Here is a 15,033-nt window from a genome sequence, read left to right as displayed (position 1 = left end):
AAACGTTTTGAATGTGAAAACACACAAGACAAAGATTTGGTCTGAAAAGTGGAATTTGTATTTATTGAACCTTTGATAAAATACACTGAAGGTTGGCCCCGTCATAATAAGATGCACGAAATCATCTGCAACAAAAGAGAAGGCCCTCACACACATCAGTGGCTCCGAGTACATGCACTGATCTCCATAAATATTTGGACAGACGGCACACACAAATCAGATTTTACTTTTAAGCTTTGGATCAAAATTTTGTTGCTGTGATCCCAGATAAATACTTACAACCGTAGCAGTATTGTTCTTCACCCACACGAGAAAAATAGTGCATTAGCGTTCACATATTTATGGAGTCTGCAATTCCTGAAACTCCAGTTATTACACTGCACCAACCCAGGGTGTATTAATACCGTACAGTACTAGTAAGTATTGATATGATGTTGTGTATACTGGAAAGGAGCGGTGATCTTTATTGGATCTTCAGCTACAAACTGGTGTTTCACTATTTTTATATATACACACCAATACAGTGTTGAGATTGTGTGTATGATTAAAGGAAGCTTCCATCATTGTTATGAGTGAACAAGTGACAAACAGTAAACACATATATAAAGGTAATACACGGATAATTCTGTACATTATTTGCTGTGAACGACACTTAAAGCACTTTACGTTTTCCGGTGTCTTTCCAAAGTTCTTCCAGTCACTTCTTTTCAACTCCTTCCTGCACTTTCTTTGCTCCTCCTTTCCTTCGTTGCACCATCTTGCACATTCAGAAGCGGACAGGATAGGATGAACTGATTGCAGAAAGGGTGACTTCAGTTTATATAGGCACGTGGTGATGGTGTGTATACACCAACACTGACAAAATGCCTTCACAATAAACCTGTCTTTCCCTTTTTTTGAAATCAACTCGCATTATTAAGCCATGAAGTGGAGTGTAGGAATAAGACGTACATTCGGTGAATAGTTCTCCTGATAGTAGTCTCCTGGACACACAACAACCATCCAGTGCAAATGCCACCAGACCTCACCACAATCAACATTAAAATTAACATTCAAATAACCAGCTGTTTGTACCTGTGACATAAAAGCTCAGCGCCAAAACAATAACTCACATCAGCACAAAAATAGTCACTGAGGATGGATCACCATCAGTCAGATTCCTGTGAGGGTTTGATTACGACTGATGGGAGCCCACCCGGGCGAACTTTAAAAAAAAAATTAACAATGAGGATTGTTTTGTACAAAATGATACACATTCAGCAACAGGAAATATGGGAAAAATAACAACAGTAAACGTATTATAACACTCTGCATCAACAAATGAGAGGGTTACCCACAGCTTTCATTGTGTCTTCAATATCCTGCTGTAATGATTGTAAACAAATTACTTTTAAACATCTCTTAAACATCCATTTTTTTAAAATATTTATTAGACACATGGATGTCGGGAAAAAGGTACCCAAAAAAAAAAAAATTCTGATTATAGTATTGATGAAACTCCCTGTTGAGCCACGTAGGATTGCTCGGTTCTCATTCCCAGGGTGTCAAACGCTGCCGTTGTGTCAAATTAACCAGCGTCTCACAAGGAGTCCTTTTGGAGTTACCGCGTGTTGGCATTAGTGAGACGTGTTGCTCACTTTAAACTTGTGTGTAAAGGACCCCTAGGAGCCACATTTAAATGCAATGAGTAGGCGTTATTTTTCAACACACAAGGTGAATGTTATGAAAGAGCGTTTTTAAGATAATACTTGGCCTTTTCCTAAATCTATTCAAGCGGAGAAACAGCCCAAAATAGGAAGATCCAAAACGGGACATGAAACACTGTCTCCTGGATCACGTATGACGTGCTACACTCGGAGCCTCTGAACGTGGACTTTGCAGGTCTTTAAAAGAATTCAGTGCTGATCAGAGTTCAGTCATCAAGACACACGTCTGTGACACCAGTGGTATTTGACACAAAGGCAGTATTTGACATCTTGGCATGAGAATGCAATGACAGTATTGAAGAGGATCCCCACCCCCACCCTACCAAAAAAAAAAAAAAAACCCTGCACATACATCAAAAAAAAAAAAAAAGAAAAGATTGTGAATCATTTCTAAAATTTTACATCAAATGAACTTTCTGATCTGTTTTCTTTCTTTTGACCCATGAGGAAGTTCATTTGACAAAGTGCAGTTTTTGCCCCAAACGTTGCCACAAGAGCATCCAGTGAAGATTAGTGACAATCACCATCCAAGCATGCTCAGCAGATAGCAAGACTGCTGCTGGAAATACAGTACTGTCGCATTTAAAGCACATACTTTTAGTTTATAGTGAAACTTTGACGTCTTGGTACTGGATTTCAGTGGTTGAGGTAATACATTTAACAGCATTTTTGACTTTGTCATTGATACAATCAACTAAATGCCCGTTCAACCCTTCACATCGCTCCCTCCCTTCTTTTCTTTCATCTCCAGTCTCCACCCTTCAAAAACTTAGAGTTTTTCTCCCAGCTGAGACCCTCTTTACCAGAACTAAAGTGTAAACAAACAAAAAAAAATAAATCAGTGCACTATATACAGAGAACCAAATATCAAATAATTTAAAACTGTATATACATAAAAAAAACAAAAACAAAAACAAAAAAAAAACCAAGAAGGCAAAAGTGAGGTTGAAAAAGGTTAGTGCTAACGATTTCCCCCAAAGATTGCTTGTATTCTCTTTTTAACACCTCTGCTCTATCTTTCAGGTAGTACCACTTTTATCATCTGTGATATGCTTTAAATGGATGGTTAGAATCTGTAACTACTTCATGCTACTGGTGAAACTGTATTGGACCTGGAGTACATTAAGCCTACCTAAGGTTGAGTGTCTGCACATGAGAGAAGGAGACTGAAACAACCAGCACGTCACAATGCGCGATGCTCTGCTACGGTGCTATGAGTCAAAAAACACGAGGCGTTCAGGTGCAGACATTCCACGATCTAGTAAGCAGCATGCTTGTAAATGTGTATCTAAATATTCTCTTTTTTTGATCGATGGCAGTATTTTATACAGCGAAGCAGCAGTGTCTCACAGGACAACCTTTAGTGTGGAACTAATGCTTTTGTTTCCCCCCAGTGTTCTTTAAAAAATATGCTGCAGGTGCAAAGTGTTTGATCTGCCATTGAGCTTTAAGTGTGTAGTTTGACCAAACCGAGCTACAAACAACCTCCCCTCCTCCTCAGGCCGCTTCGTGCCTCCTGAATCCCACCTCGTGTCTGTCTAGCCGAGCAGAGAGCTGCGTCTGGATAGGTCCACGTTGCTGGCGGATAGCCCCCTGCTGTCTGAGAGTCCCGAGTTGGCATCCTGCAAACAGACCAGTGTTAATATTGGGGTTGGGAAACACTGTACACATTCTGTCAGGTAACAGACAAACACCTGGACTCGATATTTAATTCAGAAAATATCTTTTCCTGAGATGAATCATGTGCAGTGACAGCTGTGATGAATAATGTACCTGTGTGGTTTCCTCAGTGCTCTTATTGAGGAAGTTGAGGGAGCTGGCTCTCTTCATTCTGTGTAGAAACACACAAATAACAATGACCTCAAACCACAAACAGCAGATTAGTAATGAGTTAAACACAGACACTGTAAACAACTGGAAATCTGGTGGATTAATCCCAGATTCCTCCAGTCTGCATGTACAGCCCCTTTACCATTTAATTCATGATCAATTCTTTTTTTAACTATACCCAGTTTTCATCATGGATGCTCAATTGTAAATTTTATACTCAATTATACACTCACTGGACACTTTGCTACTACCAGGTTGGACCCCCTTTTACCCTCAGAGCTGCTTTAATTCTTCGTGGCACAGATTCAACAAGGTGCTGGAAACATTCCTCAGAGATTTTGGTCCATATTGACATGACAGCATCACACAGTTGCTGCAGATTTGTCCGCTGCACATTCATGATGGGAATTGTCCATCTGCTAACACTGAAGCAGTCTGGACATTTTCCTCTGACATCAATAATGCCTTTTCACCACTCACTGGATAGTTTCTCTTTCTGCATCATTCTCTGTAAACTCTACACATGGTTGTGTAGGAAAATCCCAGGAAATCAGGAGTTTCTGAAACACCCGTCTGGTACCAACAACCATGCCCTGTTCAGCCTCACTTAAATCCCTTTTCTTCCTGATTCTGATGCTCAGTTTGAACCATTTCTAAATGCCTAAATGTATTAAGTTACTGCCATGTGATTGGATAATTCCCTGTCTGTTAACAAGCAGATAAACAAGTTGTGTACCTAATAATGTGGCTGGTGAGTGCATGTTTCAGTTTTGAACAGTGCTGCTGGTCAGAAGCATTTTGAAGATGTAGGTTTTGCTATGAGAACTGCAGTACAAATCTAATTTGGATTGGTGGCATGAAAAGTCACAAAAATAGTCATAAAATTTTCAACAATCATTGCAACCCATGACTGCACACCTAGAGTAGTCTTACCCAGGGTTGCGGGGTTCTTGAGGCCCACTCCCCTGCAGTTTCTTCACCAGCATTTCGCTGCTCCTTCGCAGAGCATCACGAATCTTACCGAAGGAGCCGCTGCGGCGCAGAGACCCGTTACCGTCCTGAGGGAAATGCGTGCAACGGTAAATATGAAAAAATATTTCCTTTAAAGTATGTTAGAATAGAGACACAGCTACCACCTGAGGATTTCTATATCACTGCATGAAATTATTCTCAATGTGGTTGTGCTGTTTTTATGATGTCCAGTAAAGCTGCTACTTTCATTAGCTTCAAAACTTAACTCACCCCGTTCCACTCAGCGGAGTCATCACCGTCGTTCTCCCCTCTCTGTCCACCAGGTCCGTTCATTCCCTCCCTGCTGTGTCGTCTGTCGCTCCCTCCGGATCCTCCATCCTTCAGCAGCTCCACCACCTTACTCTGGTTAATGGCATCGATGCCCTGAGAGAGAAAAACAAAGATGGGATTAACGTAAGGAACTAAAAAAATAAAATAAAATAAAAAAAAATTAGACAATACCACACGCAGCATGTGTTCTTTATTGCAGTGTACAAACATTAGCACGGCGACTGATCTTTAAATCACTTTGGCACAGTTTATGAGCCAGTAAATCGTAGCTTAAAAGCCCGCTGAACAAATCAGCTTACTCAACTGAGAAAAAAAAAAGTATCCCTTAAAAGACCCCAGATGACTAATCTAATGGCAGTAATTCAACCGAGCAAACAGCAGTCTCTGAGAGGGTTTCTATTGTACCTGTTTGCGCGACTTGCTGGCGCACTCCTCCAGAGTTTCTGCTGCCTGCAGTTTGCCCTGGCGACGGTACAACGCTCCCAAGCTTTTGAGAGTTGTGTTCACTGTTGGGCTATTGAGGAAAAAAAAAAGAAATCCAGCCAGGAATGTTGGGTTTTTTTGTTTTTTTTTTCTTTAGATCTTTTAAAGTAACTTACTCCATCAATCAGGATTAAACAATCAAGCATTAGACCTTTCCCAAACTGAACCGAGGACGGAGTGCACAAAGCAAACTTTCTCCTGTTGCTTTCAGGACATTACAATGTTTTATGTGACTTTTACTGTTACAGTCTGAAAAGTATTTGCTCCTCGGACAAAAGCGATGGAAATGTGGTGTTTCTACTATAATATTGAGTACAAGATGAACAAGATACTGATGAAGTCTGTGGTTTAAATACTCTTTCAATGCTGCAAACATAAATGTGTACTGAGCTAGTTCCCTTTTATTCACTTCCTTTTGGTGATGACAGTTCCCGTTTTCTGTTCCCCTGTGTTGCTATTTAAAAATGCGTACAAATGACAAAACGTGATCAAAATAGAAAAGCATCTCCTAGTAGAAGTCCGCAGTTACTTGGGGCACATGAATGATGTCTGACTAACCTGTCCACCTTGCAGGCCTTGTACCAGCTCCCATACTCTACATACGGGCCGGAGTCTTTGCGTTTGTTCTGGGAGAAAGATTGAGACACAGATACAGAGATTAAGATTAAAACAGTCAGACAGCAAGAGGAGAAAAGTATGAAATATTGGTCCAGTAGCAGCAAGTTAGAAATGTCTTCAATGCCCATTCTGCTGTTGCCCTTTAGATCACTGTATAATGTGTCACTTGCCTACCTTGATCTCTTCTCTCTCCTCAGCATGCATCCAGATTGGTTTATTATCATCTGCAAAAGAGAGAAAAAAAAAAAATCATATAAATACTCTCTGGTATACAAGGACATTATGTGTGGCCCACACAGCTATGTGTTACATAATGCTAAAATCATGACTGCTTATAATAAACATGGCCCATGGCTCTGAAAGCTCAGTTTCAGATATTTTTTCCTTCTCTTGGCTCTGTAGTCAATTACATTTTGTTTGCCTGCCCCTCAAAAACAGGGGCCGTCACTTCAGCGTGACTCCCTTTAAGCCACCAGTCTTGAGATCCCTTCCCAGGTGCCTAAACCCCCACTCACACCTTACTCTCTATCATGTGATCTCGATAGGTCACATGAAACCCATGGTGGTAATGATCCATACCTTTTTTCACACCTTGGCTCATGTGATGGCGCACATGATTAATAGTGAAATAGTGGAGCACGTCCAAAGGGACAACCCCGACTAGAGTTTAAATAGCTGGGACTCTCCACCTTTTGGTTTTAGAACTGAAGAAGCTCCTTGGATGAGAGATAAAACATAATTAAAAACTTAGAGGAAGTCTAGTTGCCTTCTTTTTCAAGCTCTTAAGTCCACAATGACCTGGATGACTGAGAACCTCAACAGACAGACCTTAAAGGAGAAGAGCTAAAACAACTAGTTGCAGTAGCTGCACAAAGGCTGAGTATACCACAAATAAGGATTATTTGTGTATTGTGAATTATGCAAAGCAACCCTCCAGAGTGCTGGAATAAAAGCATGGAATTATATACAAGTATGAAAGGTCCAAAATCCTGAAATGATCTATTTTCAAAGATAATGCCTCCTCTCTGTCTGTGCCAACACATGGCTGTCACTCACCAAACCCGTGCAATGCCAAATCCCAGCTAAGGCCCGCTCTCGGGCTGAGCATGTGAGCACATAAGGGTTTGATAGACTTAGCAGGATAGGCGGGAGGAATCTATCAACATTAAGCTGCTTTGCGAGCTTCAGTGTAACAGAATAATCCTCTGACCTGCTGAGAACTCAGACCGATGCAGCCGTCAGGGTGTGGACAAAGTGAAGCCTGAATCTGAAAATACCACAGTTGAAGGAAAGGACTAACAGAGACACTGCTGATATTAACCAAGTCTGACTCGCAGAATGGCCCTCTCTGCCTAGTGCTGGCACTTTAAGTAACGCTGTGAACAGGAGGATTTGATACAGTGACTTCAGGGTGACTCAGCTGTTTGACTGTTGGCTCAACTTACTGTTGACAGAGCCAAACTCCTTCTCATGAGCCCTGGTCAAAATCTCTTTGTACAGGGTTTCCGCCTCTGCAAACTTCCCCTGCTTCAGGTAGCATGTGGCCTAAAGAGAAACAGGAAGGGTAAATAATCCTGATCAGTGATCAGTGTATCTAAACTTAAATAAACCAGCTTAGAAATATGTAAAATATGAACATGTATTCTCAAAAAGATAATTACAAAAACAAGAGAACACACAAAGGTAGTTAAACAGTGAAATGGCAGAAGTCAAAGAAACTTGTTCAAAAGATAGACTGTATATAAAAGATGGATGTAGCCAATGTGATGTAATCCATTGGTTAAGACCCACTGTGAAGCCTCAAGCTGAGGCTTAAGCTGTTGCCCTCTTGATGTCACAAGAGAGGAACTGACTGAGAAACTGAAGGGCTCAGGACACTCACAGGCTAGCAGCTTGTCAATCAAATGTAAACCACGTCCTTTATCCTCCTTTAACCTGTGACTGAGCCTGTAAATTCATCAGGACAGTGTTTACTAGTGTCTCTTAAATCAAAGGGGTTGGCTTCCCATTGACAACCAGAGTCGCTGCCCCTTGCTGGTCATTTTAGACCCTGACACTACATCCACCTTAACAGTCAACAGTGCAAATCAAGCTCCCACCAGGTTATTTTTGGTCTTGGCCACATTGGGGTCATCAGCTCCCAGTTTGGATTCGTAGATTTCCAGGGCTCGTGTGTAGTAGTACTCCACCTCGTCGTACTTGCCCTGGTTCTGACACAGCAGAGCCAGGTTGTTTAGCTGCTTAGCCACGTCTGGATGGTACTTCCCCAACACCTGATACAGCAGGGAGACAACCACACATTTGAAAGACAAACTACAACCACATGGAGACAGTCAGGATACCTTGCATGACTATGTACCCTTTACATGGACAGATGGTTCAGCTGCAAAGCAACAAATATGAACAAAACTGAAATCCATCATTTACCTTCTCTCTGATCTCCAGCGCTCTCTTACAGAGAGGCTCAGCTTCCTTGTATTTGCCCCTCTTGCCGTACAATACAGCAAGATTATTGAGGGTTGCAGCCACAGCTGGGTGGTCCTTCCCCAGTGTCTTCTCCCTGATGGCTAGGGCATCATTCAGGAGATGAGCAGCTTCTTTGTATTTATTCTGGTCCCTGGAGCACAAAACACAGAACCATAGCACTGTTTTCAGATCTTTTATTTGATATGAATAGTTTAGGGAACATTTCCCTACTCTCTAGCCTCCCACCTGTACACCAAAGCCAAGATGTTAAGCATGGTGGCCACATCTGGATGGTCATGCCCAGATGTCTTCTCCAGGTCCTCCAGGGCTTGTTTGCACAGAGGCACAGCCACCTCGTATCTCCCCTGAGAGGCGTACTGGATCACCAGGTTGTGCAGGGTCCTGAGGCGTGCTGGGATCTCGTAGCCTCCCTGCTGAGCTGCCACCTCTCCACTGGGCTGGGCTGTGACACGTAACACAGCATGGGTGGGAATAAGGAAAAATACCAACTAGAAAATTTAATTTGCTGATATTGCCTAACAGGTATGGAAAAAATTAAGTATTCACATTTGACAAGCTCGAACTAGGACATGCTTGCTTCAAAAAGGACTTAATCAATCCATCAGTTTTCAAAATCGTTAATAAATTCACTGCCAGATCCAAGCAGGACATGTAATGGATAAAAACATCAAGTCAGATCTGCTATAGTGATAGGCACTCCAGCAGGAAAAAGAGGAAGCTTCTGTAATGAGATTTTTTTCATTTATATAATTTGATGGTCGTGATGTTCTCCGAAAAGCCTTTTAAAAGCCATTTGTTGTACTCTCGACCCTCTTCTCTGCTTATTAATCCCTCTCTGCTGCTCTAAGCCATTAGCCATTAGCAATATGGCTGAATTTATATTTGACTGTAAGAGAGAGCGAATGTTCAGCATGTAGTGTGCGGTTCATCTGGAGGAAAGCTAAAGTAGCTACATATACTGATATAACTGATCTACTTTTAATGTGTTTTGTTGAAGCTGAAAAAAGAAAAAAAATCCCTCATTTTTGCTCCCACTTCAAGTCAGATTTGCATCCTTTCCAAACTACCCCGCATGTTACAGGCTTCCCATTTATACAAAGAGCTGCTTGCATAAAGAAAACTCTAAAGCCTAAAACTTGAACCTAAGCATTTAAACGACTTACAGCTCTGTCTTCATGGCAGTTTTGAGTTTTTCTAGTACTTCAATGTGATTTTGACACTGAATAAAGCAGCATTGATTCCTTTGCTGTGTGTGTGGGAATGATACAGTTAAGACCATCTCTGTTTACAGCACTATAATAATAATAATAATATCATCTATCTGGTACTCCTAATGTGAAAGTGTATTTGTGCCACAAAGTACCACATGCTGCAACATGAATAGATCAGACATGGTGGCTTGCGGTTGGTCATCAATACTGGGGTGTAGGACAATACCCAGTGAGTCACCAGTTATCTCTTCTTGTGGTGTACCATAGATAGCGCACTCTCTCTGGTAAAATGGGATGTGGACAGTGTGTACTCTGAACTGATGATTAACCTCAGCAAAAAAGTCATATTATAGTTAATTCAAACTGTCTTGGCCACATGGAGGCCCAAATAAACAATCTATATATAAATGTTTATAGCTCTCATGACTAGATTTTGTATTAAATTATAGAGTTCAGCTTTATTTAAGGCGTTGACTGGCAGGTACACTCGCAAAACCCCTTTATAGTCCCCTTACACTCAATCATGCTGCTAAGGCCTCTCTGAGATTTAATCACCACTGCTGATGTCATACCTGGTCCCTGGTCATCATCATTAGGGAACAAGTCATCCAGACTGTCCTTTGAAGCATCTCCGCCTCCACTTCCACCACCGCCCGTGCTGCCGGAGCTCTGGTTCTTCTCGTCGGAGGGCGACACATCATCGTCAAACTTCTTGATCTGGTTCATGAACTCCAGGTGCTTTTTCTCCTCCTCCAGCTGGGCCACGCTCTGCTCGCTGCGCTGCAGCTTGTGCTGGGTTCCCGCCAGCTCGTCCCGCAGCCACTGGTTCTCCTGGCAGAGGCGACGCACCTGAGCGCGCAGCTTCTGCTTCTCCGACTCCACGGCACTCAGGTGGCTGGACAGGGCGATGATCACCTGAGGTGAAGGGAAATTTAAAAAGTTTTACTATAATACACAAAAGCTGTCTGCCTGTTTCTTTGTCCGCCAACTCCTCCTACACAATCAAACTTGGTGCACAGGTACATCTTAGGCTCCTGAAGGTTCTTATCTATATCAGATATTATGATGTTGTTATGTTGCCATGTTGCCTAGCAATTGGCTAAAATGGCCCGTTTTTAGGATTTACACACCTACAGCACCTAATAAAAGCATATCATTTTAAATTCACAACAGCAACATCTAATTTATATCCACAAAACTTCAAACACGCATGATATACTATGAAGCCATCAGGCTGCCTAGCAACCACCTAGCAATGGGCTAAAATGACCTATTTTTTTGTATTCATGCACCTACAACCCCTTATGAAAATATCCTATCAATTTAATTCCATGACAAGAACATATTATTTATATCCACAAAAGTTCAGTTACACACAACATATTATTAAATCACTGTGTTGCCTAGCAACCACCTAGTAACATGCTAAAATGACCTACTTTTTTTAAATTTATGCAACTAAAACATCTCATCAAAGCACTGTATCACTTTAAGAGGCCAATCAATACTATACAATGACCATGTGCTAGTACATATAATTTACTACCTGTTATTAGATACAAACCTGTCAGAGCAAACAATAAAAAAAAAAAAGAACCCGTCTCTCACCTGTGCCTCTCCCAGACCCAGTTCAATGGCTTCCAGACTCTTGCGTAGCAGCCCTGACTTCTCTTGTGCGACAGGTGGCTGGGTGCAGTCCAGGAGAGAGTTTAGGAGCTGGGCATGCTCGCCGCGCAGCGTCTCCAGACCCTGCATGACAGCTTTAGTGTTAAGGACGATCTCATCCTGGCTCAGTCGCTCCAGGGCTTCTTCACGTGGATACACCATGGTGGACATTGCCAGGTTTCATACACACTGTGGAGAAAGGGAAAGAAAACCAAACTCCCTTTATATTCATATCCTGTCCTGTGCGACACCCTCAAAACATTAGCTGCTCAGTGTAACCACATCCTTTATCTGTTGGTGACTGAGGTCAGCTGGAGGTGGACAAGATGAAAGAAGAAAGCACCGAATGTAAATGGAGGGATGATTCATTTTGTGGTGTGAGGCCATAATGAGACAGCAGATGAGAAAAAAAAAAACAATAGCTTAATATATTTTAAAAGGTTTCATTATGAGTCAAACCCTAGCAACACCAAAAGTTTCACTAAGCACCTGCTCACATATGAGAAGGATATAATGTGGAGTAAACTAAGAAAATGGCAGGAAACAAAAGTAATGAAGAGAACAAAATGAGAAACACAGAGAGCGGGAATGAAGCAAATGTTCCTGAGATCCATTTACTGCTTGACAGCAACCTCTAAATTATGGAGTTAAAAGAGATGGACGAAAAACAAAAAGCATGTAGTACAAACACGTCTCATTATGGACAGAATGCACACTGTAGAAAAGCGTCCCCTCACATCTCCATTTATTTAGACCCATTTCTCTACAATGTCAACCAGGTCAGTGGTCAAATAATAGTTTCTCATTTCATCATTGCGTAACATGTGTCCTGGGGGAAGGTTACATTAGACAGAAAGAGAAAAGGTGCCTGTGAGAGGGAATACTGTGGGTGTGTGTGTGTGTGTAATTAAGGCAAATTTAGCTTTCAAACACAGGAGCACCCAAAGACCAGTAAATCCAATTAAAGGCAGAAGTGATCAGTGAACAAGACTAACCTTGCAAGAGCTCACAGCGGGTGGGGTGGGGGGGTGGGGGGGGTCGTATTTAGAGCCAGACGGACGTCTGAATGAAATGCTACTTTCAAGCTAACACAACTGTCTCACCACTTTAAACTTTTTGTGTCAGAAATTTTAGTTTTTTTCCCCCTCATACATTTACAGCTTTAATAACTGTAAATTTATGGGGATTTTTCTAATACGTTTACCACTTTAACATCAAGGAATATGCATCTTTTCTTGTAAATGTTTGCTTTTGTTTCCTGCTCATACATCTACAGCTTTAATCTCAGATTACTTTTTACTGCAAATTTGTGTTATTTCCTAAATTTATTTTTACCCCAAAGAATATTAAACCTGTTTCTTTTAATTTTGCACTCATACATTTACAACCTAATCAGTTTTATTAACACCTTTTCAATGTTCAAGCCAGTAGCACTGATGGACTAAACTGTCCAAAATATAAACATATATAATGTCCAGATATGAAGAAAATAAAGACAGAGTAACCTAAGATTGATCAGAATTAAAGCTGTTTTTGGTTTTTTTTCCCATTTACATTTTGTTTGATTACTCTAAAATATCTCACAGCCTAAAGGGAGATCTTTAAATATTTGTGGCTGATCTTCTGGGAGTATTAACCATCAAAGGTAGATGATATATGGGCTCTAAATCATTACTCATTACAAGCCATCTTCATGATGAGCCCAACAGGTACGGATGTGCGCACTGTTAATTCCTACAACCAGGAAAAGATTACACTTAACCTGGATATTGATATCTCCAAACTGTAGACTGATTCTAGCAGAGTAAATGATGACCTTCCTGCCTGAGCATGCGCTTTGTGGGCCTCCATATTGACCAGATGTAAGTGAAAGGGTTGCAGCAGCAGCAGGAGGTGGTGGTGAGAGGAGGCAAATGTGCAAAATCGTGACTTTCTCTCCTTTCCATCTTTGATGGAGGAGGTGCACCTGTTCTCCTTTCCTGCTCCCTCCCTCCCCCGCTTCCTCCCTCTTCCTCTTTCACCCAGTCTCCTCTCCCACCCCTCCCATCCGCCTCATACACTTGACTGCAATGCACCAATATTCCCTTCAACTCCACCGTTTACAAATGCGGGAGAACAGGGCTGCTATGAGGGGCTCGAACAAGCTCCAGCAGGAAATTAACGCTATCGCGTAGCTATCAGATTTTAATTAAACCCTTTTGAACCACAAATAAAGGCAGGAGCCGGTGGCTGGCCGAGGCCTGAGGCTGGGCAGGGAGCAGCGTTTAGCTTGGCACCAGATCAGTGAAGGTGACCGACAATAGAGAGCACTGTCAAAAAGCATAAAGCTATAACACACGATTAATACAAGCGCAAATAAATCACTACCCATTAACGAAAACGTGTTGATGTGCCAGGTTCCGACACGCAACCTGTTTGTAAACAGTGCAGGCCCGGTGCTCTGAGGTGTTTACAGATGCACATTATAATCACTATCAGCACACGCAGGGCTGCAATATTTACAATATGCACACAGAATCCTAAAGCAATCGCCACGAAAAGAGCGACGCTTTATTTCTGGCGACAAGTTTATCGACCTCGCTCGCGTGCTAGATATATACCGACAAATAGTCACCACACAAGATAAACTGCAACCTATTCTAACTATATAACTGCACCACAGTGCTAGTATTATTATTATTTATCCATATTTTTACCTTCATCGAAGACAAGCACAGCGATTTCCAAGCCTCGAACAAAGCGGCGGTACAATGTTGTGATGCTCCGGTCAGACCCGCGTGAAGTCTACGGGTACGAGCCAGCTTCCGGTGCCAGTTTTCAAAATATACACCTCATTTACAGTTAGACAAGCGGGCAGTGGGACGATAACGGCATCCAAGGACGACATCAATGTTGAACAAATTCTAGTATTACACAAATACATGGTCCTCTTATTTTTTTTCCTAAAATTCATTTAGCAGAGTAGCCGTTTAATTTGCTTTATTTTGAAGAGCGCTGGGCGCCGATAATAACCGTTAGCACAGCCGCTTTGTTCAAGTAGCACGCCTCGGGTTATTTGCAGGCAAACCAAAATAGCTCCTACACACTACTGAGGGTACTTTAATGCGATTATTACAACAAGTTTAACGGAGCTAAACGCGACCTTGGCTAACTGCTGTTTGCTTTCTCCTTCACTTTGACTTACCCAGCTGTCACTTGACAGCAGAGGACAAGTGGAAAAAGCTCTAATGTGCCAACAGTGTCAACAGCATAACTGACTGAACTTTTAATAAGTATAAAAATGATGCCTTTGCGGATGTTCTTCAAAATGTGACTGAGAAAACGAAATGGCTGAGTTCCCAGAGTCCCCGACCAAAGATTAAGTAAACATCAAGATGATTCACATTTAATATTTTTTTCAGCTGGGCAGGTGATGTCTGTTGCGCGTGCGTATAGTCGACGTTACCGCTCCTAGGAAGGAGCATCCGAGCCTCTCATTTTTATCGTTTAATTGTTTTCCTTTTCAGATTTCAGTGACTACTTTAACCAAAACTGTCATTGTACATTATTATGTAATTTAAACAAGGCAATATAATTGTCTGGACTGTTTTGTTTAGCAGCGTTAGGGTAAAATAGAAAAATGTGAAAGTAAAATATTCACTTAGCAACATTACCTTTATATAGATAATTAGTTTTGATAAAGGCTAGTTTAAAAATTATACTGGACACCAAAAGCAACAAAGATATAAACA

At 41.6% G+C, this 15,033-nt stretch overlaps 1 protein-coding gene across 3 annotated transcripts; it reads right to left on the bottom strand.

Annotated features, from left to right (window-relative positions):
• Positions 1-35: 35 nt before the first annotated feature.
• Positions 36-14,638, bottom strand: klc2 (kinesin light chain 2). 3 transcript variants are annotated; one of them, XM_030753431.1, is made up of 15 exons: positions 14,487-14,638; positions 13,999-14,205; positions 11,246-11,491; positions 10,210-10,552; positions 8,652-8,868; positions 8,367-8,556; positions 8,039-8,212; positions 7,385-7,484; positions 6,114-6,163; positions 5,880-5,947; positions 5,244-5,352; positions 4,779-4,931; positions 4,470-4,594; positions 3,480-3,537; positions 36-3,328 (listed from the first exon to the last, which is right to left on the bottom strand). In XM_030753431.1, exons 3-15 carry the CDS (start codon positions 11,471-11,473, stop codon positions 3,245-3,247), a joined length of 1,899 nt encoding a protein of 632 aa, XP_030609291.1. In that variant the 5' UTR covers positions 11,474-11,491; positions 13,999-14,205; positions 14,487-14,638; the 3' UTR covers positions 36-3,244. The 3 variants fall into 3 exon arrangements, with proteins under 3 accessions (XP_030609291.1, XP_030609292.1, XP_030609290.1); XM_030753432.1 differs by lacking the exon at positions 13,999-14,205; XM_030753430.1 differs by lacking the exons at positions 13,999-14,205; positions 14,487-14,638 and having other exon boundaries at positions 11,246-11,615.
• Positions 14,639-15,033: the final 395 nt, after the last annotated feature.

Source organism: Archocentrus centrarchus, chromosome 18, assembly GCF_007364275.1.
Source record: "Archocentrus centrarchus isolate MPI-CPG fArcCen1 chromosome 18, fArcCen1, whole genome shotgun sequence".
Taxonomy (NCBI): Eukaryota; Metazoa; Chordata; class Actinopteri; order Cichliformes; family Cichlidae; genus Archocentrus; species Archocentrus centrarchus.
The sequence above is the reverse complement of the archived record's forward strand: the minus strand, read 5'-3'. Positions and strand labels throughout refer to the sequence as shown.

Bases quoted from the DNA above. Each gene is read 5' to 3' on its own strand.
- klc2 (XM_030753431.1), bottom strand. From the start codon at position 11,473: ATGTCCACCATGGTGTATCCACGTGAAGAAGCCCTGGAGCGACTGAGC. The intron at 4,595-4,778 runs GTGAGTTAAGTT...CATTTCCCTCAG, and splicing joins ACTCCGCTGAGTGGAACGGG to GACGGTAACGGGTCTCTGCG. The intron at 3,538-4,469 runs GTAAGACTACTC...GTTTCTACACAG, and splicing joins CAAGAACCCCGCAACCCTGG to AATGAAGAGAGCCAGCTCCC.